Raw genomic sequence first — 27,790 nt, 5'->3', positions numbered from 1 at the left:
GGATCGTTCAATAGAAAAGGGAAAGCAGTTGGATAATTTCAAAGTTAAAAATCACACAGCACCAGGTTATAGTCCAACAGGTTTAATTGGAAGCACTAGCTTTTGGAGCAATGCTCCTTCATCAGGTGGTAGTCTGATGAAAGAGCGTCGCTCCGAAAGCTAGTGCTTCCAATTAAACCTGTTGGACTATAACCTGGTACTGTGTGATTTTTAACTTTGTACACCCCAGTCCAACACCGGCATCTCCAAATCATGGATAATTTCAAGGCCTTTAAATCTCATTCGCTGGCCTTGCCTTCTGTTACTACCTCCCTCTGATGATGTTAGACTGAACTCCTCTCAGTGTTTCGAGCTGACTCTCCAGCTGATGTATCGTTTGATGATGTATTTCTGTGCTGTTGCTGGGAAATTGTATCAGCCCTAGGTTTGTCGTAAAATTGTTTCTGCAAGTTGTTTTTCTTGCTTTCTGACTTACAAAACTATCATGCCTGCTTTTGTAGTCTTAAGATGTTTGTGACTTTCGACCCATAGACAATGGTCTTCATCCACTAAGTGAAGTCCTTTTCTGATTTCTCACATTGTGCAGTCCATCATTTTACTGACAAGAAATATCTGATTTGGGGCTACATGGATATACAGGAAAATCAGCACAGGATCTACATGGAAACTAAAGGAACACTCTGGCTGCTTTAAGGAAAACCCATATCAAACTTGAGAGAATGACGGAGGGTGTGTTTACTCCCTCTTACTCCTTCCTCAAATCTGGCATCATGATGAAAATGGGGTGATCATTCTATCCACTACTTCTGTATTCCCTTTCTCAACAACAGCTTGATCCAAGAGGTGCAAGTCCTCCAATCCAGGATGCTTCAGGTGGAAGAGGTATCTGTTTTGAAAAGTGCATGCTTTGGCAGCAGGAGGACACAATTTGCTTTGAGTTTTCCAGTCTCTTTTTTTTCCCCCCTTTTGGTTTCTCTCCAGACATTGGAGTCTTGACCAACTCCAGAGAATTAAAGACCTCCAGAAGAATGATGTGGAAGGGAAGGCGTGCTGTGGAGGTGCCGGTGTTGGACTGGGTTGGACAAAGTTAAAAAATCACACAACACCAGGTTATAGTCCAACAGGTTTAGATTAGATTAGACTTACAGTGTGGAAACAGGCCCTTCGGCCCAACAAGTCCACACCGACCTGCCGAAGCGCAACCCACCCATACCCCTACATTTACCCCTTACCTAACACTACGGGCAATTTAGCTTGGCCAATTCACCTGACCCGCACATCTTTGGACTGTGGGAGGAAACCGGAGCACCTGGAGGAAACCCACGCAGACACGGGGAGAACGTGCAAACTCCACACAGTCAGTCGCCTGAGTCGGGAATTGAACCCGGGTCTACAGGCGCTGTGAGGCAGCAGTGCTAACCACTGTGCCACCGTGCCTACCCAATGAAGAAGCAGCGATCCAGAAGCTAGTGCTTCCAAATAAACCCTTTGGACTATAATCTGGTGTTGTGTGATTTTTAACTTTAGGGAAGGCAGTGAGAGCTCATCAAGGTCAGTGTAGAACCTTTCCTTGCCATCTGCAAAATAGCTCTGATGGACTGGACCGTTCTCTTTGGAGGAAGCAAAGGCTATGAAGGGATCTGGTTGCAGTGTTCGAAATCATGGGTGGCTTGGGACTGAGTGTGAAAACGTTACCGCTCCTGAAAGGATCAAGACCCACGAGGACACGGACTTAAAGTAATTTGGGAGATAAGCAATGCAGAGTTGAGGAATGGCTTTTTCACACAAGTGATAACGTTCTGTCTGAGAGTGTGGTGAAGGCAGGTTCGATCAAGACATTCAAAGGGAACTGGAAAACTGTTTACTTGAAAGAGGAACCGTATGCAGTGTTATGGGGGGAAGAGTGTGGGACTGAGTGGGATGCTTGTTGGAGAGCTGGTGTTGGCATGATGGGCTGAATGGCCCACTTCTGGACTGTAACAATTCTATGTTTTCGGAGGTGCCATCAAATTAAGATGGGTAGGCATAATGAAAGGAAATAGAGTCCACTGGCTCTGAAATCACTCTTGTTTTATGGGATCATGTTGCAAAATAATGATACAAGCTTCAAAGAATGGCCCAAATTCTTGCGAGTTGTGTTTCTCTCTTTCAAATTCTTTTACCACGCCGACAACTCACAGCTGTCCAACTTTGACAGTCCTCAATCACAGCCAACAACTCAGTGCTCTCAAATCTTGATCTATTCTGCTTCTTCAGAGATCTACCATACGTAATGTATTAACTTTAAGAAATCAGAAACACTTTCCTTTCCAAGTATTTTTGACATCTGCCATGGAAAGTAATACAGGATTGTTTATATCTTTTTGATTTTTTAAAATAAAAGATTAAAACATTCTTTTGGCTGTCCTAAGCAAGTGGAAGTGGAGACAATTGAAGAAAAAGGCTACAACAAGGGATATCCTGCTATAGTCTGCATTTCACTTAGTGAATCCCTACAGTGTGGAAGCTGGCCATCAAGTCTGCACTAACCCTCCAAAGAAAATCCCACCCAGACCCAGCCCATAATCCTGCATTTCTCATGGCTAACCCACCTAGCCTGCACGTCCATGGATACTGTGGACAATTTAGCTTGGCCAATCCATCTAACTCATAGACCTTTGGATTATGGGAGAAACTCACACAGACACAGGGAGAATGTATTAACTCCACACAGAAAGTTGCCCAAGGGTGGAATTGAACCTGGGTTCCCGCCACTGTAAGGCAGCAGTGCTAACCACTGAGCCACTCTGCTGCCCCATGAATTATGGTGACCTTGTGAACCCTGTCAATCGTTTCTCTTGGTCTCTTTGATGTGGATATGTGGAAAAGGCTGATGCCACATCAGTGGAGGGATCCCGAAACAGAATGGCAAAGAGGCCATTTTGACTGAGAGCGATGTCATAAGACACCTAGAGGCCGATTACACATCCCTCCTGAGTTCACTTCCGTTGATTTCAGTGGAAGCACATCTAACTGACACTTGAACTCGTTTTGCCCATTTCACATGATGACTCAAAGCCCACTGCTGTTTGTTTTTACAGCCTCAGGTATAAACGGATTAATAAGAGTAATCCAAGGATGTGCAGGTTAGGGTGGATTGGCCATGCTGAATTGCCCATAGTGTTCAGGGATGTGTAGGTTAGGTGCATTAGTCAGGGATAAACATAGGGTAGGGGAAAGGGTCTAGGTACATTACTGTTCAGATGGTCGGTGTGGACTTGTTGGGCTGATGGGCCTGTTCTAGACAATAGGTGCAGGAGTAGGCCATTCGGCCTTTTGAGCCAGCACCACCATTCATTGTGATCATGGCTGATCATCCTCAATCAGTATCCTGTTCCTGCCTTATCCCCATAACCCTTGATTCCACTATCTTTAAGAGCTCCATTCATTGCTTTCTTGAATAGACACTGTAGGGATTCTATTCTATTCTATAATGATTTAAATTTGATCTGTGGCCCGTAATGTTCCATGCTTTGCATCAAAGTCATCCAGAAATCCCTTGGACAATTCAGGGTTGCAGAGCGAGAACAATAATGACCTTTTTGTATAAATTGTGGTAAATATATACTAAAGTTGAATAACATTAATATAACATCCTAGTTTTTGATACACTCAGTGACCATTGAGATGATGCATGGTGATCCTTTGAGGCTTTGGATGGAGGTGACGGGGGGGAGGGGAACGTGTGGGTACAGGTTTTACACCTGAAGTGGCGGCAAGGGTAGATGCCAGGTGTGAAGCCAAGATTGGGTAATTGGCATGAAGGAGTTGGATTAGTGTACATAGCTGAACAACGAGAGTTAGTATACTTGGACTAATAATAACTATTGACTGTAACTGATGGCTTTGTAAAACACTTGCTTCCCATGATAATAAAAGGGAACCAATCATGTCAACAATAAGTGATGTTTCTTGTTTTATACAAAACAACTTAGGGACGTTGTCTTTTGTTATTGTAAATGCAACAATTGAGGACCGGAACCTTCTAACGAAACTAATCGCTGCCAACAGATGCATGAGTGGACCAACCTATTTAGAATAGAATATTGAATCCTTACAGTATTGAAATAGGCCCTTCAGCCCAACAAGTCCACACCAACCCTCCAGATAATGTCCCACCCAGTTCCATTCCCCTACCCTATTACTCTACATTTCCCTGACTAATGCACCTGAACATCCCAGAACACTATGCGCAATTTACCATGGCCAATTCACCTGACGCGCACATCTTTAGACTGTGGGAGGAAACCCACGCAGACACTGAGAGAATGTGCAAACTCCACACAGACAATCACCCGAGACCAGAATTTGAACCCAGGTCCCTGGCGCTGTGAGACAGCAGTGTTAACCAAGGTGTCACCCCAGATTATTTGACCTATTTTTCTCTAATCAGCTTGTGCAGATATATTATACACATCTGGAGTGGATGGCATTGGAACCAGGCCGTATGGTTTGGAAGCAGGGACATTACCAGTACACCACAAAAGCCCTGTTTGTTCAGGCTGCTTTTGGATTACGACTTTACTTTGTCCAGGCCTGAATTCTGCCAGGAGAAAATAAGGTGAAATAGCTGTCAGGCAGCAAAAGTGTTTTATTTGTAGCTAATGGTGCCAGCTGCCATTTTAAATGTATTTCTGACAGCATTGGGCCTGCTCCCCATCACGCCAACACTGTATGTTGAGGTGTGACGATGTTAATGCAATGAAGTCAATGTCACTCAGCGCCTGGCTGTCCGGCCCCCAAGGCCTCATCTTCACCATGGATATCCAATCCCTCTACACCTCCATCCTCCATGACCAGGGCCTCCAAGCCCTCCGTTTTTTCCTCTCCAGACGTCCCCAACAGTACCCTTCCACCGACACTCTCATTCGTTTGGCCGAACTGGTCCTCACCCTTAACAATTTCTCCTTTGAACCCTCCCACTTCCTCCAGACCAAAGGGGTAGCCATGGGCACACGTATGGGCCCCAGCTACGCCTGTCTCTTTGTTGGCTACATAGAACAGTCCATCTTCTGTAATTACACCAGCACCACTCCCCACCTCTTCCTCCGCTACATTGATGACTGCATTGGCACCACCTCGTGCTCCCGCGAGGAGGTTGAGCAATTCTTCAACTTCACCAACACATTCCACCCTGACCTTAAATTTACCTGGACCATCTCTGACACCTCCCTCCCCTTCCTGGACCTCTCCATCTCCATTAATGACAACCGACTTGACACTGACATTTTTTACAAACCCACCGACTCCCACAGCTACCTGGATTACACCTCTTCCCACCCTACCTCTTGCAAAAATGCCATCCCGTATTCCCAATTCCTCCACCTCCGTCGTATCTGCTCCCAGGAGGACCAGTTCCAACACAGAACACATCAGATGGCCTCCTTCTTTAGAGACCGCAATTTCCCTTCCCACGTGGTTAAAGATGCCCTCCAACGCATCTCATCCACATCCCGCACCTCTACCCTCAGACCCCACCCCTCCAACCGTAACAAGGACAGAAAGTCCCTGGTGCTCACCTTCCACCCTACCAACCTTCGCATAAACCAAATCATCCACCGACATTTCGGCCACCTCCAAAAAGACCCCACCACCAGGGATATATTTCCCTCCCCACCCCTTTCCACCTTCCGCAAAGACCGTTCCCTCCGTGACTACCTGGTCAGGTCCACGCCCTCCTACGAACCCCCCACCCATCCTGGCACTTTCCCCTGCCACCGCAGGAACTGTAAAACCTGTGCCCACACCTCTTCCCTCACCTCTATCTAAGGTCCTAAAGGAGCCTTCCACTTCCACATTCCTACCTGCACATCCACTAATATCATTTATTGTATCCGTTTCTCCCGATGCGGTCTCCTCTACGTTGGGGAGACTGGGCGCCTCCTAGCAGAGCGCTTTAAGGAACATCTCCGGGACACCTGCACCAATCAGCCACACCGCCCTTTGGCCCAACATTTCAACTCCCCCTCCCACTCTGCCGAGGACATGGAGGTTCTGGGCCTCCTTCATCGCCGCTCCCTCACCACCAGACGCCTGGAGGAAGAACACCTCATCTTCAGCTTCGGAACACTTCAACCCCAGGGCACCAATGTGGACTTCAACAGCTTCCTCATTTTCCCCTTCCCCACCTCATCCTAGTTTCAAACTTCCAGCTCAACACTGTCCCCATGACTTGTCCGGACTTGTCCGACCTGCCTAGCTCCTTTTCCACCTATCCATTCCACCCTCTCCTCCCTGACCTATCACCTTCATCTCCTCCCCCACTCACCTATTGTACTCTCTGCTACTCTCTCCCCACCCCACCCTCCTCTAGCTTATCTCTCCACGCTTCCAGCTCACTGCCTTTATTCCTGATGAAGGGCTTTTGCCCGAAACGTCGATTTCGCTGCTCGTTGGATGCTGTCTGAACTGCTGTGCTCTTCCAGCACCACTAATCCAGAATCACCAGGGTCATGTCTAGCACAGGCCCTGACAAGTTCATGTCGAGTTCTTGGGAATATTTTCTTTGTGGGCTTGAAGGCAAAAGAATGGCTCCCAGCCCATATTTCTCATCCACTGACCGCGAATGCCTTGGATTGCTGGCTCCGTTAACTAGCTGGTTCTGGGCCGGCCCCTGCATTAAAATCTCCCACTTCCACACGGCTGGTCGCTTTATCATTAAACACTTTGGATGGAAGACAAGCAATCAAAAACAATCAAGTAAATTGTGGTACAGAATTTAAAATAGCCAGTAGCATGATCTTTTTCAGCTCTTGCAAGCTGCATTCATGCCCTTAGTTCCAATCAGGTTTTTGTTTTGGTTTTGTGTTGAACAAGACAAAAGATCTAATGAGCAGGGAATGTAGCATTTCAAATCTACACAGTCAGTATCAGTCACTCTCAGATCAGTAAAATCACAAGTTACGTTTGGAACAAAACTTTCTGTACTCTGCAATGCCACGATGATGTACTGCAACCACAATAGATATTTTTCTGTTTATAAACACCACTGGAGTCATTCATGTTATTTACCTGCTGGATTTAACTGAGGTCTCTAAAGGACGTGAATCCAATCCATTTTTCCACAAAATCTGCAGGCATTTAACTTAGTTGGATGGATCTGTCTGTGGAATTATAAGTATTTTGTAAATAAAGAGAAATAATGAGCTTTGATAGTTCTTTTTTTTACTTAGACAAGTGTGTGTCTTGGAACACTTTGGGACTTCCATTAAAGATCACAGGTTTTTTTCATTTCATGGACTTGCTAGGCCAGTGTTTGCTGCCTGCCCTATTTGCCTTTGAGAAAGTGGTGGTAAGCAGTCCTTTAGAAGTACTGTCTTCCATTTGGTCTCAGTCCATCCACAATGCTGTGAGGCAGGAAGTTCCAGCAGTTTGACTGAGTGGCACTGAGGAAACAGTGATCCACATCCAAGTCAAGATGGTGTGCGACTTGAAGGGAACTTATAGGTGATGGTGTTCCCCATGTAACTGCTGCTATTCACCTTATATTTGGTAATAGGTCATGGGTTTGCAAAGCAGTGTTGAAGGAGCCTGGGCAAATTGCTGCAGTAGTACATGCTGTTGTTGGTATCGGGAGAGAAGATTGAAGATGGTGGATGGAGTGGCCAGTCAAGCAGGCTACTTTGCCCTTAATTGTATTGGGTTTCTTGAGAGCTGTTAGAGCTCCATTTGTCCAAGCAACTCAAGTGTATTCCATTGCACTCCTGACCTGTACCTTGTAAATGGTGGACAGGTTTTGAACAATCAGGAGGTGAGTTACTCGCTGCAAAATCCACCGTCTCTGATCTCCTCTTGGAGCCTGGTATTTATATGGGTGGTTGGCATCAGCTTTATGTTGGGCCTAACCTCAGCCAGTTTCCAAACTTCCACACAATGCGGTTATAACAGGACTGGTGTATTTTCAGAAAAAGTTACTTTCTGATTCTTGTAAATGTAAATAGAAAACTGTGTGTGTCTGTGTGTGTGTGTGTCTGTGTGTGTCTGTGTCTGTGTGTCTGTGTCTGTGTGTGTGTGTCTGTGTCTGTGTCTGTGTGTCTGTGTCTGTGTGTGTGTGTCTGTCTGTGTGTCTGTGTGTGTGTGTGTGTGTGTGTGTCTATGTGTGTCTGTCTGTGTCTGTCTGTGTCTGTGTGTCTGTGTCTGTGTGTGTGTGTCTGTGTCTGTGTCTGTGTGTCTGTGTGTCTGTGTCTGTGTGTGTGTGTCTGTCTGTGTGTCTGTGTGTGTGTGTGTCTATGTGTGTCTGTCTGTGTGTGTGTGTCTGTGTGTGTGTGTGTGTGTGTGTCTATGTGTGTCTGTCTGTGTCTGTGTGTGTGTGTGTGTGTGTGTGTGTCTATGTGTGTCTGTGTGTGTGTGTGTGTGTGTGTGTGTGTGAATGAAATGGGCACAACCACTGATTCACTTTCCCTCCCTTTACTTAAGGCTGGAACCCAACGGATAGGTGCAGCCTTAAGTGCTCTGCATCAATTGTCACACCTGGCTTCCAAACACCAAGTTCTAAAAGGCCGAGTGGATAATCTAGAAGAGGAACTCAAGCATCAAGTTGAAGAAATAGGTCAGCCACAAAATCTAGACAGAGCTAAGATTCATGAACATGACATGCCCTATCTGTTTGTGATTAATTGCCCTCCTAATTCTGGTGAAATGTTTGTCTTTTTGGGGGATGGGGGCATTATTGAATATATTATGTCCTCTGCATGAGGCTGTTTACGAGGGAATTCCCCAATCTTGGTTAGCCATGCAAAGTTTGAGTTTGACGTAGTTTGGGGGATTGTGCTGAGTCAAATTCCTGCATAGTGCTGTTGACTTCCTGTTTTTATGGGAGGAGGGAAGCCAACCTGACTACAAGCGGAGACCTCTCTCCACAAAGTTTCACTAAAATGCCCCCAAAAAACATGAGCTGCCTTTGAGGGGGAGAACAAGACTTTACACAAACAGTCTACGATTGCGAAGAGATCTTGATCAATTGGGTCAATGGGCTGAGGAGTGGCAGATGGAGTTTAATTTGGATAAATGTGGCATATTGCATTTTGGTAAAACAACCAAGGCTTATACAGTTAATGGTAGGGCCCTGGGTAGTGGTGTAGAACAGAGACACCTAGGGATTCAGGCATGTAATTCTTCAAAATTTGTGTCACGTAGACCGGGTGGTTAAGATGGCATTCAGCACGCTTGCCCTCATTACTCAAGCATTTGAGTACAGGAGTTGGAACGTCATTTTGAGATTGTAAAGGATATTAGTGAGGCCACGTTTGGGGTACTGTGTACAGTTATGGTCTCCCTGTCATAGGAAGGATATTGTTAAATCAGAGAGGGTTAGGCAAGGATTGCCCAGGATAATATTGGGATTGGAGGGTTTGAGTTATAAGGAGAGGCTGGGACCTTTCTCACTAGAGCGTAAGAGGCTGAAGGGTGACCTTATTGAGGTTTATACAATCATGAGGGGCACAGATAAGATGAACAGCAAAGGTCTTTTCCTTTGGATGGGGGGGTTCAGAACTAGGGGGCATAATTTTAAGGTGAGAGGAGAAAGATTTCAAAAGGACATGAGGGGCAATGTTTTTTCCACAGAGTGATTAGTGTGTGGAATGAACTTCCTGAGGAAGTGGTTGATGCAGGTACAATTACAGCATGTATAAGACATTTGAAAAAGGACTTGCGTAGGAAAGGTTTGGAGGGACATGGGCAGGCAGGTAGGACTGGTTTAGCTTGGGAACATGGTTGGCATGGACTGGCAGGACCGAAGTGTCTATTCCATGCTGCATGACTCTACGACTTGGTTATAGAAGCTTTTGAGAAAGGCTTTGCCTGCCATTTTAAGCAAAGGTCTTGACTTCCCTGGCCTTGGAAGATCCAGCTGGTGAAAGGCCCGAGGGGCTGGGTCCACTAATCAAGAGCCTTTTTAAGCAGGGCTTGTGGCTCCAGAGAGGAGAGTTGCTTCCTCCAGTCCCATTGAGCTTATCACCAATCCCCCAAACCTCTAGTGCAGTCAGGTTTGTTGAGGTCACAGGTGGGAAGGCAAGTGTTGAGATTGACACAGTCTGCAGAGAGATATGGACAGGTGAAGCGAGTGGGTAACATTGTTTGGGAAATGTGATAGGGTTTGGCAGGAAGCCTAGAGGAGCTGAATATTATTTCAGTGGAGAAAGACTGTTGAAAGCTACAGAACTAAGGGATTTGGTGGTCCTCGTGCAAAAAGATAGTGCCCAATTTCTGACCAGGACAGAAAATGAAATGCTGGCCTTTGTTTTGGAGGAAATGGAGTATAAAAGAGTCACAGAGAGAAGCAGCACGGAAACAGACCCTTTGGTCCAATTCATCCACACCAACCAGATAGGCTATAAATCTAGCCCCATTTGCCAGCATTTGGCTAAACCTTTCTTATTCATGGACACATCCAGATGCCTTTTAACTGTTGTATTTGTAATAGCCTCCACCACTTCCTTTAGCAACTCAGTCCATACATTCAGCACCCTCTGTGTGAAAAAGGTTGACCCTTAAGTCCATTTTAAATTTTCCCCTCTCACTCTAAACTGATGTTCTCTAGTTTTGGACTCCCCCACCCCGGGGAAAAGGCCTTGTCTATTTACCCCATTCTTGCTCCTCATGATTTCATAAACCTCATAAGGTCACCGTCCAACCCTGGCAATATCCTTGTAAATCTTTTCTGAGCACTTTCAAGTTTCACAGCATTCTTCCAGGGAGACCAGAGTTCATGCAGTATTCCAAAAGTAGCCTAACCAATGACCTGTACAGCTGCAATGTGACCTCCCAACTCCGTACTCAGTCCACTGCCCATTAAAGGCAAGCATACCAAACACTTGCTTCACCATCCTATCTACCTGTACTCCAAAGTCTCTTTGTTTAGCAACATTCCCCAGGACATTAACATTAAGTGGATAAGTCCTGCTCTGATTTGTCTTTCCAAAATGTAGCACCTCATATTTATCTAAATTAAACTCAGTCTGCCATTCCTCAGCCCATTGTCCCATCTGATCAAAATCCCATTATACTCTGAAAAAACCTTCTTCGCTGTCCGCTACACCTCCAATTTTGGTGTCATCTGCAAACTTATTAACTCTACCTTCTATGTTCACATCAGATCATGATATCCTTCAGGGAAGGAAACTGTCATCCTTGCCTGGTCTGGCTTACAGGTGACTCCAGACCCACAGCAATGGGGTTGACTCTTAGCTGCCCTCTGGGATAGGCAATAAATGCTGCTCCAGCTAGCAACACCATCATCCTGTGAATGAATGAATAAATAAAACATAAACAACAAAAAGCAGAGGGCCCAGCACCGATCCTTGTGACACTCCACTGGTCACAGGCCTCCAGCCTGAAAAACAACCCTCCACCACCACCCTCTGACTTCTACCTTCGAGCCAGTTCTGTATCCAAATGGCTAGTTCTACTATGGGGAACCCTGTTGAATGCCTTACTGAAGTCAATATTTATCACATCCACCGTTCTGTCCTCTTTGTTACTTCTTCAAGAAGGGAGGTTTAACTAAAACTGTTCAAGGCATTGGTCAGACCACAGTTGGAATACTATAAACAGTTTTGATTGCTTTAGCTAAGCATTGGAACCAGTCCAGAGAAGGTTCATGAGGCTGATACTAGGGGTGGAGAGATTGTCTTATGAGAAGAGATTGAGTAGATTGAACCTGTGTTTATAGAAGAGTGAAGACTATCTTATAAAACTACAAAATACTTTTTAGGGGACTTGACAGGGTAGATGTATAAAGGTATTGTCCTCTTGTGGGAGAATCTTGGACCAGTGGGTATAATCTCAGAACAAGGCTGAGGTATCATCAGCCACCATACTGATGGAGACAGATTGCTGGCATTCAGAATCTGCATGGCCATATTGAGTTAATGAAAGGGTAAGACAGTGTCTGACTTTGTCTAATATATACATGGAAGTGGGCATCTCAATGACGTCATGACAACTTTACCCTCTCCTCATGTTTGAGGCAGACTCCACCAGTCTCCCCACAGTTCAGATGAATTCACTTGCCAGCCCTGTCAAACACATTTGTCTGCTCTCTATCAATGTTCTCTGGGGTGCATGGTCTCTGTCGAGCTTGGAGCAGGCTGGAACCTCCGATTCAGCCTCTTCACTGCTCTCTTGCCACCATCCCATGTTACTCACTTGTAATGTCAGTCACAGACGGTCTCTCCTAAGTGGTCCCACTGGAGTGTGAGTATCTGGGCTGGTTTGTGGTAAATGTGAGTTGAAAATGTGTTGCTGGTTAAAGCACAGCAGGTCAGGCAGCATCCAAGGAACAGGAAATTCGACGTTTTGGGCATAAGCCCTTCATCAGGAATGAGGAGAGGGTGCCAGGCAGGCTAAGATAAAAGGTAGGCAGGAGGGACTTGGGGGAGGGGCGATGGAGATGTGATAGGTGGAAGGAGGTCAAGGTGAGGGTGATAGGCCGGAGTGGGGTGGGGGCGGAGAGGTCAGGAAGAGGATTGCAGGTTAGGAGGGCAGTGCTGAGTTCGAGGGATTCGACTGAGACAAGGTGGGGGGAGGGGAAATGAGGAAACTGGAGAAATCTGAGTTCATCCCTTGTGGTTGGAGGGTTCCCAGGCGGAAAATGAGGCGTTCTTCCTCCAACCGTCGTGTTGTTATGTTTTGTCGGTGGAGGAGTCCAAGGACCTGCATGTCCTCGGTGGAGTGGGAGGGAGAGTTAAAGTGTTGAGCCACGGGGTGGTTGGGTTGGTTGGTCCGGGCGTCCCTGAGGTGTTCTCTGAAGCGTTCCGCAAGTAAGCGGCCCGTCTCCCCAATATAGAGGAGGCCACATTGGGTGCAGCGGATGCAATAGATGATGTGTGTGGAGGTACCGGTGAACTTGTGGCGGATGTGGAAGGATCCCTTGGGGCCTTGGAGGGAAGTGAGTGTGGAGGTGTGGGCGCAAGTTTTACATTTCCTGCGGTTGCAGGGGAAGGTGCCGGGAGTGGAGGTTGGGTTGGTGGGGGGTGTGGACCTGACGAGGGAGTCACGAAGGGAGTGGTCAATGTGAGCCCTGCAATGGTGCGACATCGCGCCGATTCAGCATCTCTGAGAAATCTGGTTCAGCAACTTCTGCTAGTTTGATGCGATGTGTGTGAAGTAGATGAAGGATATGAGAAATGGCTCTTCCTTACTAAAGGCTGGGAAGATGGCTCAGGTTAACACAAGTACTGTACAAACTTCTGTCTGATGTTTAAGGTGAAATTTTAAGTTAGGTGGGTATCATTTTTCACCCAGCGATATTGGTTTGAGCTCCTGCTCTGCTTTTATTTCCTATATTATACTAGTTAGTGTTTTGATTCATCTTGAGGTCAGGTCATAACAGATTCTGAGGTTACAATTATTAGGTTATAAGATTGTTACAATGTGGACCTTTAACTTAGAGAAGGAAAAGGAGTGGATCATGTAACCTGAAATCTACCTCCCAATAAACTCTGGGTGGTTCCATTGTTAGAGATTAAAGGAGACCCAGACCATTTTACTGAGAAAATGCAAAGTGTTTATACTAAAAGACCAGTGTGCTAACAGAACTTCTGAAGCCATTGGAAAGTGTGGAGAATTTGAGGTTGTAAACATTGTGTTTTAAGTGTCTGTTTACTCCCAAGATAAAAGACACTGTGGGGATCTCAAGAATATCTAGTCAGTGTTTCTACCTGGATGCAAGGCCCATGTGATTGCTGTTGCCATAGAATTGGCATTTGGGAAGGGAAGGGTTTCTGGGAAAATGTTGGTCTATTTGGATACTGGAAAGGGGAGTCTGGCTATAGACAGCAAGGTACTGTGAATTACTGTGTAGGAATATGGATGGCAATTTGTGCTTGGATTAAGAAAACAAAATTCGTTACTTTTAAAAGAAAAGGGCTAGGAGATTCTGCTAGCTTGCAATCCAGGAAGGATCTCCAGGGAGTTTAAAAAAAAGCATAGTGATAATGTCACAAAACTGACCCTTTTTCTAAAAGCTGTTACTCTTCTCAAGGATACTGTGTCCTTTTTTTTCCAGAGGGGTCATAAAACCCTCCCGGCTCTGAAGTGGCTAGTTTGCTACAGAAACAGGATTTTGAGAGACCATTTGTTTATATGTAAACAGATGAGACTTCGGCCAAAGTGGTCATGTTTTAGAAGTGACCTGTATAACGAAAGGGGAGTGGTCAGCTCTCTAGCTGAGCAGTTCAGTCCAGAACTAGTTAGGAGTTCAGCTGTGTGGAAACAGAATGCTAAACTCTCTCTCTCCTTCTGCCCTTCCAACTTCTACCTGTAGGCATATGTTCCATTTTTACTGTTTTTAAGGAGGTTTGTATATATTTGGAACAGCATAATTAAGTCTAGTTGGATAGATTGAGTTCTGTAGGGGGTCTTTATTTTGTTCTTTGTGTTTCATTGTATAATTTTGTGAATAAGGTTTTGTCTGTTTTAAAGCTGAAAATGTGTTGCTGGAAAAGCGCAGCAGGTCAGGCAGCATCCAAGGAACAGGAAATTCGACGTTTCGGGCATAAGCCCTTCATCAGGGATGGCTTCATCCTGATGAAGGGCTTATGCCCGAAACGTCGAATTTCCTGTTCCTTGGATGCTGCCTGACCTGCGCTTTTCCAGCAACACATTTTCAGCTCTGATCTCCAGCATCTGCAGACCTCACTTTCTCCTTTGTCTGTTTTAAAACCTGGTAGTCAACCTAGCTAACTTACTCTGGGTAATTTTCACTGTACACTTAACGAAACAAATTGCGAAGTTATAATCTAGGCTGCCTGCTCAAGAATGTTTTGAGTGGTCTGGTCTAGTTCATAACAGAAGACATATTAGATTGAAGGGATCAGTATGGAGGTTAATTGGTGGGAACTCAGAATCCCCTCGGACTGGTTCCAGAGGGATTGATTATCTGTTAAAGGAAAATATATCTGTGTTTTCATTTGTGCTGAACAAAACACGGACTGTTTGTTCTCAGGGTTTAAAATATGAGTTACACTAAAAATATCATTAGGTTAATGGTACTTCTAGACCTTTAAGAAAAAGACGTCTTAAAATATAAAATTCCCCTCACAGTTTGCAATGCTTCCAAGCTCAGTATGGTCCACAAATGTTGAAATGGTCTCCAGTGCTCCAAGACCTAGTCCACTAATATAAATTAGGAAGAGTAAGATTCCCAATGCTGACCCCTACACAATGTCAGTACAAACATTCCTCTGGTCTGAAAAATATATCTATTAACCCTTGCTTTCTATTTCCTGTCTCTCAACCAATTTTGTGTCCATGTCGATACTGTCCCATTCAGTCCATTGTACTATAGCTTTCCTCGGAAGTCTAATGTGCATGGTCTTGTATTGAAGATCTTCTAGATGTTTGTATACACCATGTCAACAACATTAATCTCATCAACCCCGTCTGTTAATTCTTCACAGAACTTCAGTGAGTTGGTTCGCATGATTTTCCCGTAAGACTCTCCTTAATTAACCCAGATCTGTCCATGTGACTATTCAACTCAAATTATTAGGTCCACAATAAAAATTAAACTAACTGGCTTGTCATTGCTCAGTTTATCCTTACACCCTTTTCTGAACAAGTGCATAGTGTTTGCATTTCAACAGTCTTCAGGCACCATCCCTGAATTTGAAGAAGAAAATATATGGCTAGTGGCTCTGCAGAGTCAGCGAGGGAGATTCCGTTCAATGAAAACAAAGAGAAACTTTGTTCTGCTCAATCGTATTGAGTTAATTTTAAAAAATGGCAACAGCACAAGTTTCTTTTTTCCAGTTTGACAGAATCTATCTATTGTTATAGCATTGAGTATTGACTAATGACTGACTTATATTTCTTTTATTTTTAGATAAGAAAGGCCTTCCTGACGATTTGTTGATGAGGTTAGATTTACTCGACAATGGGTTACAAATTCTCCAAAATGAAACTGTTCAGGTTAGAACGGCAATTTTATATTTTCAAATTTTGTGTGTAGTATAAATTCCATGAATTTTTTTTTGGGTCAATTTTCTGATTTTGGATTGTTCTGAGGGCTGTGGGATAGCATTGTGTCCGGTAAGGTTTCTCTGCTTGCTTGGGACCTAAACGGTTTTACTGTTAAATTGATAAACCATTAAGTATGAAGTGCTAGAAGTACATCTTTAGGAAAGGCAGGTGTTAAGTTAAACAGTAGCTAACACTTACTGTTTAGTGTTAGCTACTGTTTAACACTTGTAAAAGAGAGGCTTCCAATAACATTTTCAGGATCCCAATCTGTAACTTGGTGGTGATGTATCTCAGGGATCAACGCTAGGGCCATAGTTATTTAGAATATCGTGAAGAAGACGGTTGGTATGCTTTCCTTTATTGATCAGAGTATTGAGTACAGGAGTTGGGAGGTCATGTTGCGGCTGTACAGGACATTGGTCAGGCCACTTCTGGAATATTGCGTGTAATTCTGGTCTCCTTCCTATCAGAAAGATGCTGTCAAACTTGAAAGGGTTCAGAAAAGATTTACAAGGATGTTGCCAGGGTTGGAGGATCTGAGCTACAGGGAAAGGCTGAACAGGCTGAGGCTGTTTTCCCTGGAGCATCGGAGGCTGAGGGGTGACCTTATAGAGGTTTACAAAATTATGAGGGGCATAGATAGGTAAACAGGCAAAGTCTTTTCCCTGGGATCGGGGTGGGGGGGGGTCCAGAACTCAAGAGCATAGGTTTAGGGTGAGAGGGGAAAGGTATAAAAGAGACCTGAGGGGCAACTTTTTCATGCAGAGGGTGATACATGTATGGAATGAACTGCATTTGCAACATTTAAGAGGCATTTGGATGGGTATATGAATAGGAAGGGTTTGGAAGGATATGGGCCAGGTGCTGGCAGGTGGGACTAGATTGGGTTGGGATACCTGGTCGGCATGGACGGGTTGGACCGAAGGGTCTGAACAGATGTCCATTTCTCGGCAAATGTCCTCTGACCCGAGACAGGAACAATACGATTGCACAGTAATCCTTAACTTGATATTTTTAAAGGATGCAATGTTGCCCAATATGGGGATTGAGCCCACAGCCTTGTGATTAGCACCACCCTCCAATCATTTGAGCTAACTAGCCCACCCCCCACATCCATACTGTTTCATCAATCCATTTGTTTATCCATGACCTTAACAACACAATGACCATTAATGGCACTAACAGCTGCCCTTTGCATTTCTCTCCTTATAGGATAGGGAACTGATAGCAACCCTTAAACGGAAACTGGAAGAAATGGAAGAAGACTTTGAGAGTCGCCTTGCAATATTGCAGGCCGACCACGATGAACTCCAGGTGATGCTTTCAGCTTGTATTCCTGAGAGGGCAGAGCTCGTGACTTGGTGACAGGCTCCTCATTGATTTCGGCCACATGGTTTTCCAAAGACACGCGGTCACTTGTCGAGTTTATTGGCAATGCTTTTAATTTGCTGCCAGTGTTTGTTCAATGACCTTTAACCCTCCCTGCACTTCCTTTCTCAATATTTGTGAATGTGCTTATGTGCAGGGAATTCAAGAAAAGCTCGAACTTCTTGAGGAGAAGAAGGTCGACAAAGAATTTTTGGAAATGGAGATCAATGCGGTAAGGACCTTTTTTGGTTGATAGAACAATTAGTAAATCATATAATTATGTAACACGTATCATACATCAGACACAAGGGGTGGTCCTGCCTTCTGCTGCTTTATCATTACAAAATACAGCCCACTGTTTACTTTTTCAATCCACAAGGAGTGAGGGAGGGTGGAGGGAGGGGGACACTGAGGGAGGCTGAGGGACGAGAGTGGGCAGAAGGAGAAGGGGGAGCAGTAGGAAGAAGGGGAGTGGAGGAAGGGAGGCAGCGAGACGGATGGAGGGAGGGAGGCAGGAGTGCGAATAAAGGGAAGGGAGAATGAGGTTAGCGGAGGGAAGGAGGAAATGAAGGGAGGGGAGTGATAGGGAGAGGAGGAGGGAGTGAGGGAGCAGGGGGAGTGGAGGGAGGGAGTGAGGGGAGAGGATGGAAGGAGGAAGGGTTTGGGGATTGGAAGATTGGGGGTCAGCGTTGATCAAAGACAGATCTTATTTGACTTGAGCTGTGGACCAGAAGTCGCGATGTTACACTGTGAGGTGTATACTCTCAACGAACAAACTGTGAGGAGAAGCTGGAGGAGAAAATCTATGATCAACATTCAGAAAGAAGTAAAAACAATTAAGTAGCAATCATGGGAAACTACAAATTATCATGATCTAGATGGGGAAGGGAGGGACAATATATAAAGGGCAAAGTGAGGTAAAAGTTCCAGTAAACTTTTTATTAACCAGCACCTATGGGACCAGGAATGTACCAGTTAAACCATAAGACATCGGAGCAGAAATTAGGCCATTCAGCCCATTGAGTCTGTTCCACCATTCAATCATGGCTGATAAGTTTCTCAACTCCGTTCTCCTGCTTTCTCCCTATAACCCTTGATCCCCTCGACACTCAATAACCTATCTATCTCTGTCTTAATTATACTCAATGACCCGGCCTCCACAGTATTCTGTGGCAGTGAATTCCATTGGTTCACCACTCTCTGGCTGAAGAAGTTTCTCCTTACCTCTGTTCTAAAAGCTCTTCCTTTACTCTAAGGCTAGCTGCCCTTGGGTCCTATTCTCTCCTACTGATTGAAATATCTTCATCTACTCTGTCCAGGCCATTCAGTATTCTGTAAGTTTCAATTAGACCCCTCTCATCCTTCCAAACTCCATCAAAGTCCTCAAACATTCCTCATATGTTAAGATTTTCATCTCTGGGACCATTCTCGAGAACCTCCTCTAATCCTGCTCCAGGGGTCAGTACATCCTTCCTGAGATATGGGGCCCAAAACTGCACACAATACTCCAAATGTGGTATGACCAGAGCCTTATAGAGTGTCAGAAGTACATCCCTGCTTTTATATTCAAGTCCTCTCAAAATAAATGCCAACATCGCATTTGTCTTCCTAACTACCGACTAACCTGCAAGATTACCCTGAGAGAATCCTGGACTAGAACGCCCAGTTCTCATTGCAGTTCAGACTTCTGAATTTCCTCCCCGTTTAGAAAATAGTCCATGCCTCAATTCTTCTTACCAAAGTGCATGACCTCACACTTTCCCATGTTGTATTCCATCTGCCACTTCTTTGCCCACTCTCCTAACCTTATCAAAACCTTCTGCAGCCTCCCCACGTCCTCAATGCTACCTGCCCCTCTACCTATCTTTGTGTCATATGCAAACCTAGCCAGAATGCCCTCAGTTCCTTCATCAACATCGTTGATGTAAAAAGTGAAAAGTTGTGGTCCCTAAACTGAGCCTTGTGGAACATCACTTGTCACTATCTGCCATCCTGAGAAGGAACCCTTTTATCCCCACTCTCTGCTTTCTGCCAGAAGCCATCTTCAATCCATGCTAGTACCTTGCTTTGAACATCATGGGCCCTATCTTAGTCAGCAGCCTCCCGTGTGGCACCTTTTCAAAGGCCTTCTTGAAGTCCAGGTAGATAAAATCCATTGGTTCTCCTTGGTCTAACTTGCTCATTACTTCATCAAAGAATTCTAGCAGATTTGTCAGGTGTGACCTCCCCTTGATGAAACCTCGCTGACTTTGCTCATTTTTATCATAAACCTCTAAGTATTCAGAAGTCTCACCCCTCACAATGGATTCCAGGATCTTACCACAACTGAGTTTAGCCGAATCAGTCTGTAATTTTCCATCTTTCGCCTCACTCCCTTTTTAATCAGTGATGTCACGTTAGTGATTTTCCAGTCCTCTGGGACCCTCCCTGATTCTAGCGATTCCTGAAAGATCAACACTAACACCTTCACTATCTCGTCAGCTATCTCCCTTAGAATTCTGGGTTGTAGTCCATCTGGTCCAGGTGATTTATCCACCTTCAGGCCATTCAGTTTTTTCTAGGACCTTCTCCTTTGTGATGGCCACCATACTCAGCTCTGCCTTCTTACTCTCTTGAATTTTTGGTAATTACTCGTGTCTGCCATCGTGAAGACTGTGACATGAAATAATTATTCAGTTCCTCAGCCATTTCCTTGTTTCCCACTGCTGTCTCTCAGTGCCATTTTCCAGCAGCCCATTGTTCACGTTTGCCTCTCTTTTACCCTTTTTATATCTGAAGAAACTCTTACAGTCTTATTTTATGTTGCTGGTTAGCTTACCTTCATATTTAATCTTCTCCCTCCTTATTTCTTTTTTTGTTGCCTTTTTCGGTCTTTCTCAATCTTCTGGTTTCCCACTGCCCTTTGCTACATTATGTGCTTTCTCTTTTGCTTTTATGCTATCCCTGACTTCCCTGGTCAGCCACGGTTGCCTCATCCTCCCTGTACAATTCTTCTTTTTCCTCAAGATGAAGCCCTGCTGTGTCTCCTGAATTACTCCCAGAAACTCCTGTCATTGCTGTTCCACTGTCTTTCCTGCTAAGGTCCTCTCCCAGTCACACATAGTCAATGTAAAAACACACACTAAGTAATGCAGAGGGGAACGCATAAATCACTTAAATAATAAGGCAAGTTTGCCTGAAATAAAGCTTACTCGCCGATAGCCTTCTCACTCGCACCATCATTTGACTATGCGGAGATTGCAATAAGACAGGAAACGTCCAGTATTTGAGGAGTATAACTCTTGCCAGCTCATCGAGGATGCTGGTTAAAACAGAGTTTGCTGTACTGAAAAAAAACACACCTTTTTCAATATGCTTCCAGCCCAACAGGTATTGTGGATGCTGGAAATCTGAAACACAAAGGGGAAGTGTTGGAAATGCTCAGCAATAGGTGTCAAGAACTTGAGGTCACAGTTTCAGGCTACAAGGCCAGCCACTTATGATTGGGATGTGCAGAAAAGTCTGCCCGCTCAGAGGGTTCTAAATCTCTTGAATTCCCTGCCTGTTGGTGCTGTAGGTGCCCAGGCAATGGGTATTCTCATGGCACTAAAGGATCGGCTGGGAATGAGTTGAGGTGAAGTTTAGCGACTGACGAAGCAAGCTGAATGGGGCTAAATAGTCTGTCCCTGCTCTGATTAATGCATATTATTGAAGGTGATTATAAAAGCTTTGCTTTAACATGAGCAGTCAGCTTATAATGAATTGTTCAAAGCAACATTTTTCACTTTGAAACTTACTTGTGTGTGTTTGAGTGTGTGTGTGAGACAGAGATAAATACAGTTTGTAAATGGAAAGCTGTTAGAAAGGCCTCTGTTAAATGGACGAATAGTTTTATTAGAGAGTTACTGGGCTTTATAGAGCAGGGAGGGGTAAGGTTTTATACTGCATTTTGCTTTGGGTTACTTGCCTTGTTAGTGCCATGAAGCTTAGCCTTTGACATGAAGGATCATTATCTTAAACTAGGTCTATCTCACCACCACCCTCTGTGAGTCTCCTACTGTGCTGAATTGTCAGAGTTCCCCTCCAAGCCATATACCATCCTGACATACACCATCTTCGCCAATGTTACTGGGTTAAGATCCTGGATCTGTCCCAGTAGTGTGGGGGTTACCTACAGCCCATGGACTGCAGTGGTATAAAAAGGCAACTCACCACTGCCTTCCACAGGGGATTGAGGTGTGTCCCAGTGAGCAATGCTCACATTCCATTCATGAATTAAAATACAGCCTACTTACCTGACATTCAATACTGAAAGAGCAGAAATGTGCTTCACTGAAAATGTGGGAGGAGTAAAAATTGAGGTTTGGCTCCACCTCCAAACACCAATCCTTCACAACTCTCCATGGTAACAGTCGAAGATTAAATCAGCCTGATCACAACCCTGGGCCGCAGTTGATCTTGTCATGAACTTCCAACAACATGCATGTGCTATCAGTAAGTCTCCCTGTTTCCAACTTTGTCAAACCATCGTCTTCCCTGCTCTCTCAGCTCATTGCTGCTGAACCCCTAGTACCTGCCTTCGTTACCTCTCGACTCAACTATTCCTGGCTGGTCTATCACCAGAAATCGGAAACCACCAGCCCTCTCTTGTCACTGTTGTGCACACTGACCTACACCAACCCTCCATGGTTTGAGTTTAAAATTCTCACCCTTGCTTTCACATCTTATCCATGGTGTTACCCCTCTCTACCTCTTTGACTCCCACAACCCTCTGAGATGACTCTGCTCCATAATTTGTGACTTTTTTATTCGCTCATGGGATGTAGGCATTGCTGGCTGGCAGCATTTATTGACCGTCCCTACTCGCCCTTGAGAAAGTGGTTGTGAGTTGCCCTCTTGAACTGCTGCAGTCCTCCTGCTGTAGGGGGACCGACAATGCTGTTAAGGAGAGAATCTCATGGTTTTGACCCAGTGTCTGTCAAGGAACAGTGATATATTTCCAAGTCAGGATGGTGAGTTGTGTAGAGGGAGTAGCTACTGCCCTTGTCTTTATAGATGGAAGTGGTCATGGGTATGGAACGTGCTCTCTAAAGACCTAAGGTAAATTTTTGAAGTGTGTCTTATAGATAGTACGCACTGCTGCTACTGAGCGTCGGCAGTGAAGGGAGGGGATAAGACCATAAAACCATAAGACATAGGAGTGGAAGTAAGGCCATTCGGCCCATCCAGTCCACTCCGCCATTCAATCATGGCTGATGGGCATTTCAACTCCACTTGCCAGCATTCTCCCCATAGCCCTTAAATCCTTGTGGATGTTTGTGGATGTAATGCCAATCAGGCGGGCTGCTTTGTCCTGGATGGTGTCAAACTTCTTGAGTGTTGTTGGAGCTGTCCCCATCCAGGCAAATGGGGAGTATTCCATCACACTCCTGACTTGTGCCTTGTAGATGGTGGACAGGCTCTGGGGAGTCAGGAGGTGAGTTACTTGCCGCAGTATTCCAAGCATCTGACCTGTTCTTATAGCCAGTGTGTTTATGTGGTGAGTCCAGTTGAGTTTCTGGTCAATGATAACCCCCAGGATGTTGGCAGTGAGGGATTCAGTGAAGGTAACACCATTGAATGTGAAGAGGCAGTGGTTATATTGTCTTTTGTTGCTGGTGGCCTTGCATGGCAGTTATGTGGTGTGAATATTACTTGCCACTTGTCAGTTGAAGCTTGGATATTCTCCAGATCTTGTTGTATGTGATCATGGACTGTTTCAGGATCTGAGGAGTTGTGAATAATGCTGAAGATTGTATATCCTTGATTTTAATTACTCCAACAGTGGTGGCTGTGCCTCCAGCCACATCAGCTCTAAGCTCACCATTACTGCAACTGGCTTTCAATTCCAATTTATTAATTAAGTTCCAATGAAAACCCGGATGCCCAATGCAATACCAAACTCTAATGACTGCTCCACTTAATTGTTAAATCTAGAGTTGGGAGGTCATGTTGCAGCTGTACAGGACATAGGTTAGGCCATTTTTGGAATATTGTGTGCAATTCTGGTCTCCCTGCTATAGGAAGGATATTGTGAAACTTGAAAGGGTTCAGAGAAGATTTACAAGGATGTTGCCAGGGTTGGAGAGTTTGAGCTATAGGGAGAAACTGAATAGGCTGGGGCTGTTTTCCCTGGAGCATTGGAGACTGAGGGATGGATCTTAGAGACAATTACAAAATCAGGAGGGGCACGGATAGGGTAAATAGACAAGGTCTCTTCCCTGGGGTGCAAGACTTTGAGGTGAGAGGGAAAAGATTTAAAAGGGACCTAAGGGACAACCTTTCCACGCAGAGGGTGGTGTGTGTATGGAAAGAGCTGCCAGAAGAAGTGACGGAGGCTGGTACAATTGCAGCATTTAAAAGGCATTTGGATGGGTATATGAATAGGAAGGGTTTAGAGGGACATGGGCCAGATGCTGGCCAATGGGACTAGATTGGGTTGGGATATCTGGTCAGCATGGATGAGTGGACTGAAGGGTCTGTATCCGTGCTGTACATCTCTCTGACTATGACTCTATCCACACTCGCTGCTTTGCCAGATTCCGATTGATCCATTCCAAAGGAAAGCTGGTAACTTTCAAACCCTGTCTTATTTCTCACTGCAGAAAGCTGACAAGAAAGCGCTAGATTCGAAAGTGAGTCGAACGCTGCTGGATGCAACGGCACAGCAATTAAATGCAATGATGCAGGAATTGTTGAATAAAGTGTGTGCCCAAGAAAAGGACTGGCAGAAGGTTTTGGAGAAACTTCTTTGTGACATGGACTGCAAGGTAATATGATCCAGGATTTGGTTGTGGACTTATTTCTGACCTCAACATTCTAATCATTACTAAAAGGAATTAATGAAATTACCATCCTGTCTTTGCTGCATAAATAGGTATTGGCATAAATAGTCTGTACAGTTCAAATAGGATAGGACAGTGTCTGTCTAAACTAGATATATTCAACTGAAACTGTTAACACTCACATCGGCATGAAATGACCATTTGAAAATGGGTGAAGATTCACTGTATGCTTGTGAATTTAAAGTTTCCTGAACTGATTTAGATTTTCTGAGTTCAGGTTACTGATTTGTAACAATATGAAGTGACACTTCTGTCTTTAATCTGAATCCATGTAGCAGTCTTGAAGGGTAAGCTTTTTTTAAAAAAACTGTGGTTCTGAGACTTGCTTCTCTGTGTGTACAGTCCATTGTTTCCTGAGAGACAGGGATGATGTCTGTTGCTGTGTGAGCTGAAATGCGCTTGGAGGCGTGTAAACACCGTTTTAAACGCAAATTGGGTATTGGACTCTGAGGGAAGGCTTGCTCTATTTTCACATTGGGGATGGGAAGTGAGAGTCGGTACTGTTTCTAGGACCTTGTGCACTTTCCTCCGGCTTTGAGGGAAGCAGCCTCTATCATTGGTGTGGTGGCCAGCTACCTTTCTAGTTAAGGACTGGGTCCTCGAACCTGGAGTGCTGATCTAACACCCAGCAGCTATAGAGCAGCAGCAGGTCTCTGTAAAGAATAGTTAACTGAGAGAGTCCTTCAACAGAGATTTGTTTTCCTCCACAATTAATTTTAAAACTGAAATGACAAGGGTAGAAAGAAGTTAGGCCACAACTGTTTGGAGGGGCAGGATTGGACAGTGAGACTGGGATAGTGTCTTGAGGGAGGGGGGGAGGGGATGTTAGAGTTGAAATCCTTCTTTGGCTGTAACTCCGGAAAGCCTTGTTTTGGGGGCCACACACAGGCACACATACTCACACGCACACACAAACGTGCACACACACACGCGCACACTCTCTCTCTGACACACCCTCTCTCTCTCTGACACACTCTCTCTCTCACACACACACACACATACTCTCTCTCACACACACACACACACACACACACACACACACACAATCTCTCACATGCGCACACTCTCGCACACATGCACACACATACAAACATGCACACACACTCTCACACATACACATGCACACATACCTTCTCCTCTCACACACACACACAGAGTCACTCACATGCATACACATTCTTACACACATACATTCTTAAACACTCACTCACTCACACACACACTCTCTCTCTCTCAAACACACACTCAGTGCATGTGTGTGCGTATACACACACACACACACACACACACACACACACACACACACACACACACACACACACACACACACACACACACACACACACACACACACCTCCCACCAAGGCCATAGGGCTGACCGGGTGGTTTCCCACATGGAGTGCCCACCTGCTACATCAGAGGCTCATTTCCCACCTGGACGGAGAGGCTCTCTGTGACCTTTACCAATCGGGGATGGCCTCCTCACAATACACTTAACAAGTCTCGTAATGAGAAACCTGTCCACCTTCACCAAGGAAGGCCCGAGCCAGGGTCTGTTTGGAAGCGAGCAGGCTGGTCAGTCAGTGTTGTCAAGTCCTGTTCACCTCTGCTCTGGACCGTTCAGCATCTGGCAATTCTGTCCTTGTGCTTCCTGTCAGCCTGCTCTCCAGTAACACTGCCGTTTTCCCAGCTGGGCTTTATTCTCACCTATTTCTGATACACTTTGGTTGTCTCATTTTCATTCCATGCCTGATGCCTTTCTTGTTGCCGACCTTATGACAAATTGACCACCACTTTCTTTGTCAGAAATTAAGTCACCCGACAAAGGAGCAGCGCTCTGAAAGCTTGTGATTTGAATGAAACCTGGCAAGAAAACGGGCAGCACGATGGCTCAGTGGTTAGCACTGCTGCCTCACAGCTCCAGGTTCGATTCCAGCCTCAGGTGACTGTCTGTTTGGAATTTGCACATTCTCCCTGTGTCTGTGTGGGTTTCCTCCAGGTGCTCCAGTCTCCTCCCACAATCCAATGATGTGCAGGTTAGGTGAATTCTTCAGAGGGTCGGTGTGGACTGGTTGGCCTGAAGAGCCTGTTTCCACACTGCAGGGAATCCAATCTAATTGTAGAACCTGGTGTTGTGTGATTTCCGACTTTGTCCATCTCGCTCCAACATCATCAGTTTCTTTGAAATTTGGGTCATTGAGGTTCTCCTCAGTTAATAGAACCTCAGGAAGGGAATCACTTTTTCTTATCAGTGCTTTAGCTGAAGTGAAATGAAAACTCTTAATAATGGGATGGATGGACAGAAATAAGAGGGAATGAGTTGAAAATTTAAGAAAGATGACAACTGTAACAGAAAATCAGATTAGAGGTGTGATTATTTAATGACATAAAATACAGCAAACTTGTTCAGTGGACCGGTTGTGAAATGATGTCTGGGTGTATGTTTAATGGAGGAATAACCTGACCGATTGCTGACATTGTGAAATGTGAATGTAATTTATTACAGCTGGATCGAATGGAACTGGACCCATTGAAGAAGCAGTTGGAAGATCGATGGAAACAGCTGAAGAAACAGCTGAGAAATGGCCCAGGCTTTGACGCGGACACTGCTGCTGGGTTCAGAAAGTGGGTGAAGTGAACACAGGCCTCTAAAGGAAATACAAGAGGAATCATTTTAGTGAGATGGGAATGTCCTGAAGAGATGTGAGAAGGAGTTGAGAGCTTCCACATCCATGGAACATCCATGTTTGTTAACATTTTTTCCCACTGCGCATCCCACTGAGTTACTGGCATAACGTAGGGAGAGGCCCACTATGCCAGCCCTGCAGTTGGCTGCCGGTCGCTATTAACTCCAAATGACCAGATCCCCCGCTCATCACCTAATTGTTCTGGGCCCACGGTTATGTAAGGGACTGGGACTCATGAATCAGAAGCACTAAGTCAAAGTTAATGACCCCTAAATTATGGCCAGAGTTAGTACAGAGAATTCTGTGACCAAGTACAGGAAACCGTTTGCAGAATGGGACGTATGAGCAGCGCGGTGGGTCAGTGGTCAGCACTGCTGCCTCACAGCGCCAAGGACCCGGGTTTAATTCCAACCTCGGGCGACTGTCTGTTTGTCCACTCTCCCTGTGTCTGCGTGGGTTTCCTTCGGGTGCTCCGGTTTCCTCCCACAATTCAAAGATGTGCAAGTTAGGTGAATTAGCGATGTAAAATTGCCCACAGTGTTAGGTGCGTTAGTCAAGAGGTAAACACAGGGATTGAGTCTGGGTAGATTACTGTCCAGAGAGTCGGTGTAGACTTGTTGGGCTGAAGGGCCTGTTTCCACACTGTAGGGAATCTAATCTAAAAAAAAACTGTCTGTGTGGAATTTGCACATCCCCCCTGTGTCTGCGTGGGTTTCCTCTGGGTGCTCAGATTTTCTCCCACAGTCCAAAGATGTGCAGGGAAGGTAGACTGGCCGTGCTAAATTACCCCAATGCGTCCAGGGATATTAGGCTAGGTGGATTACCCATGGGAAGCACAGGGTTCCAGGGATGGGTCTGGGTGATGTTGTT

General features: G+C 45.2%; 1 protein-coding gene across 1 annotated transcript in view; it reads left to right on the top strand.

Annotated features, from left to right (window-relative positions):
* LOC132825294 (uncharacterized protein C16orf96-like) overlaps positions 1-27,790 on the top strand; it is a 112,227-nt gene that overhangs the window by 27,074 nt on the left and 57,363 nt on the right. Inside the window, exons 6-11 of the mRNA XM_060840397.1 lie at positions 8,455-8,587; positions 15,866-15,951; positions 17,215-17,316; positions 17,528-17,602; positions 23,994-24,158; positions 26,740-26,858. Coding sequence (XP_060696380.1) covers positions 8,455-8,587; positions 15,866-15,951; positions 17,215-17,316; positions 17,528-17,602; positions 23,994-24,158; positions 26,740-26,858 — 680 coding nt within the window. The remainder of the gene's footprint in view (positions 1-8,454; positions 8,588-15,865; positions 15,952-17,214; positions 17,317-17,527; positions 17,603-23,993; positions 24,159-26,739; positions 26,859-27,790) is intronic.

The sequence above is a fragment of the Hemiscyllium ocellatum genome, chromosome 20, assembly GCF_020745735.1.
Source record: "Hemiscyllium ocellatum isolate sHemOce1 chromosome 20, sHemOce1.pat.X.cur, whole genome shotgun sequence".
Lineage (NCBI taxonomy): Eukaryota > Metazoa > Chordata > Chondrichthyes > Orectolobiformes > Hemiscylliidae > Hemiscyllium > Hemiscyllium ocellatum.
Note: the sequence above shows the minus strand (reverse complement) of the source record. Positions and strands in the feature narration are given on the sequence as shown.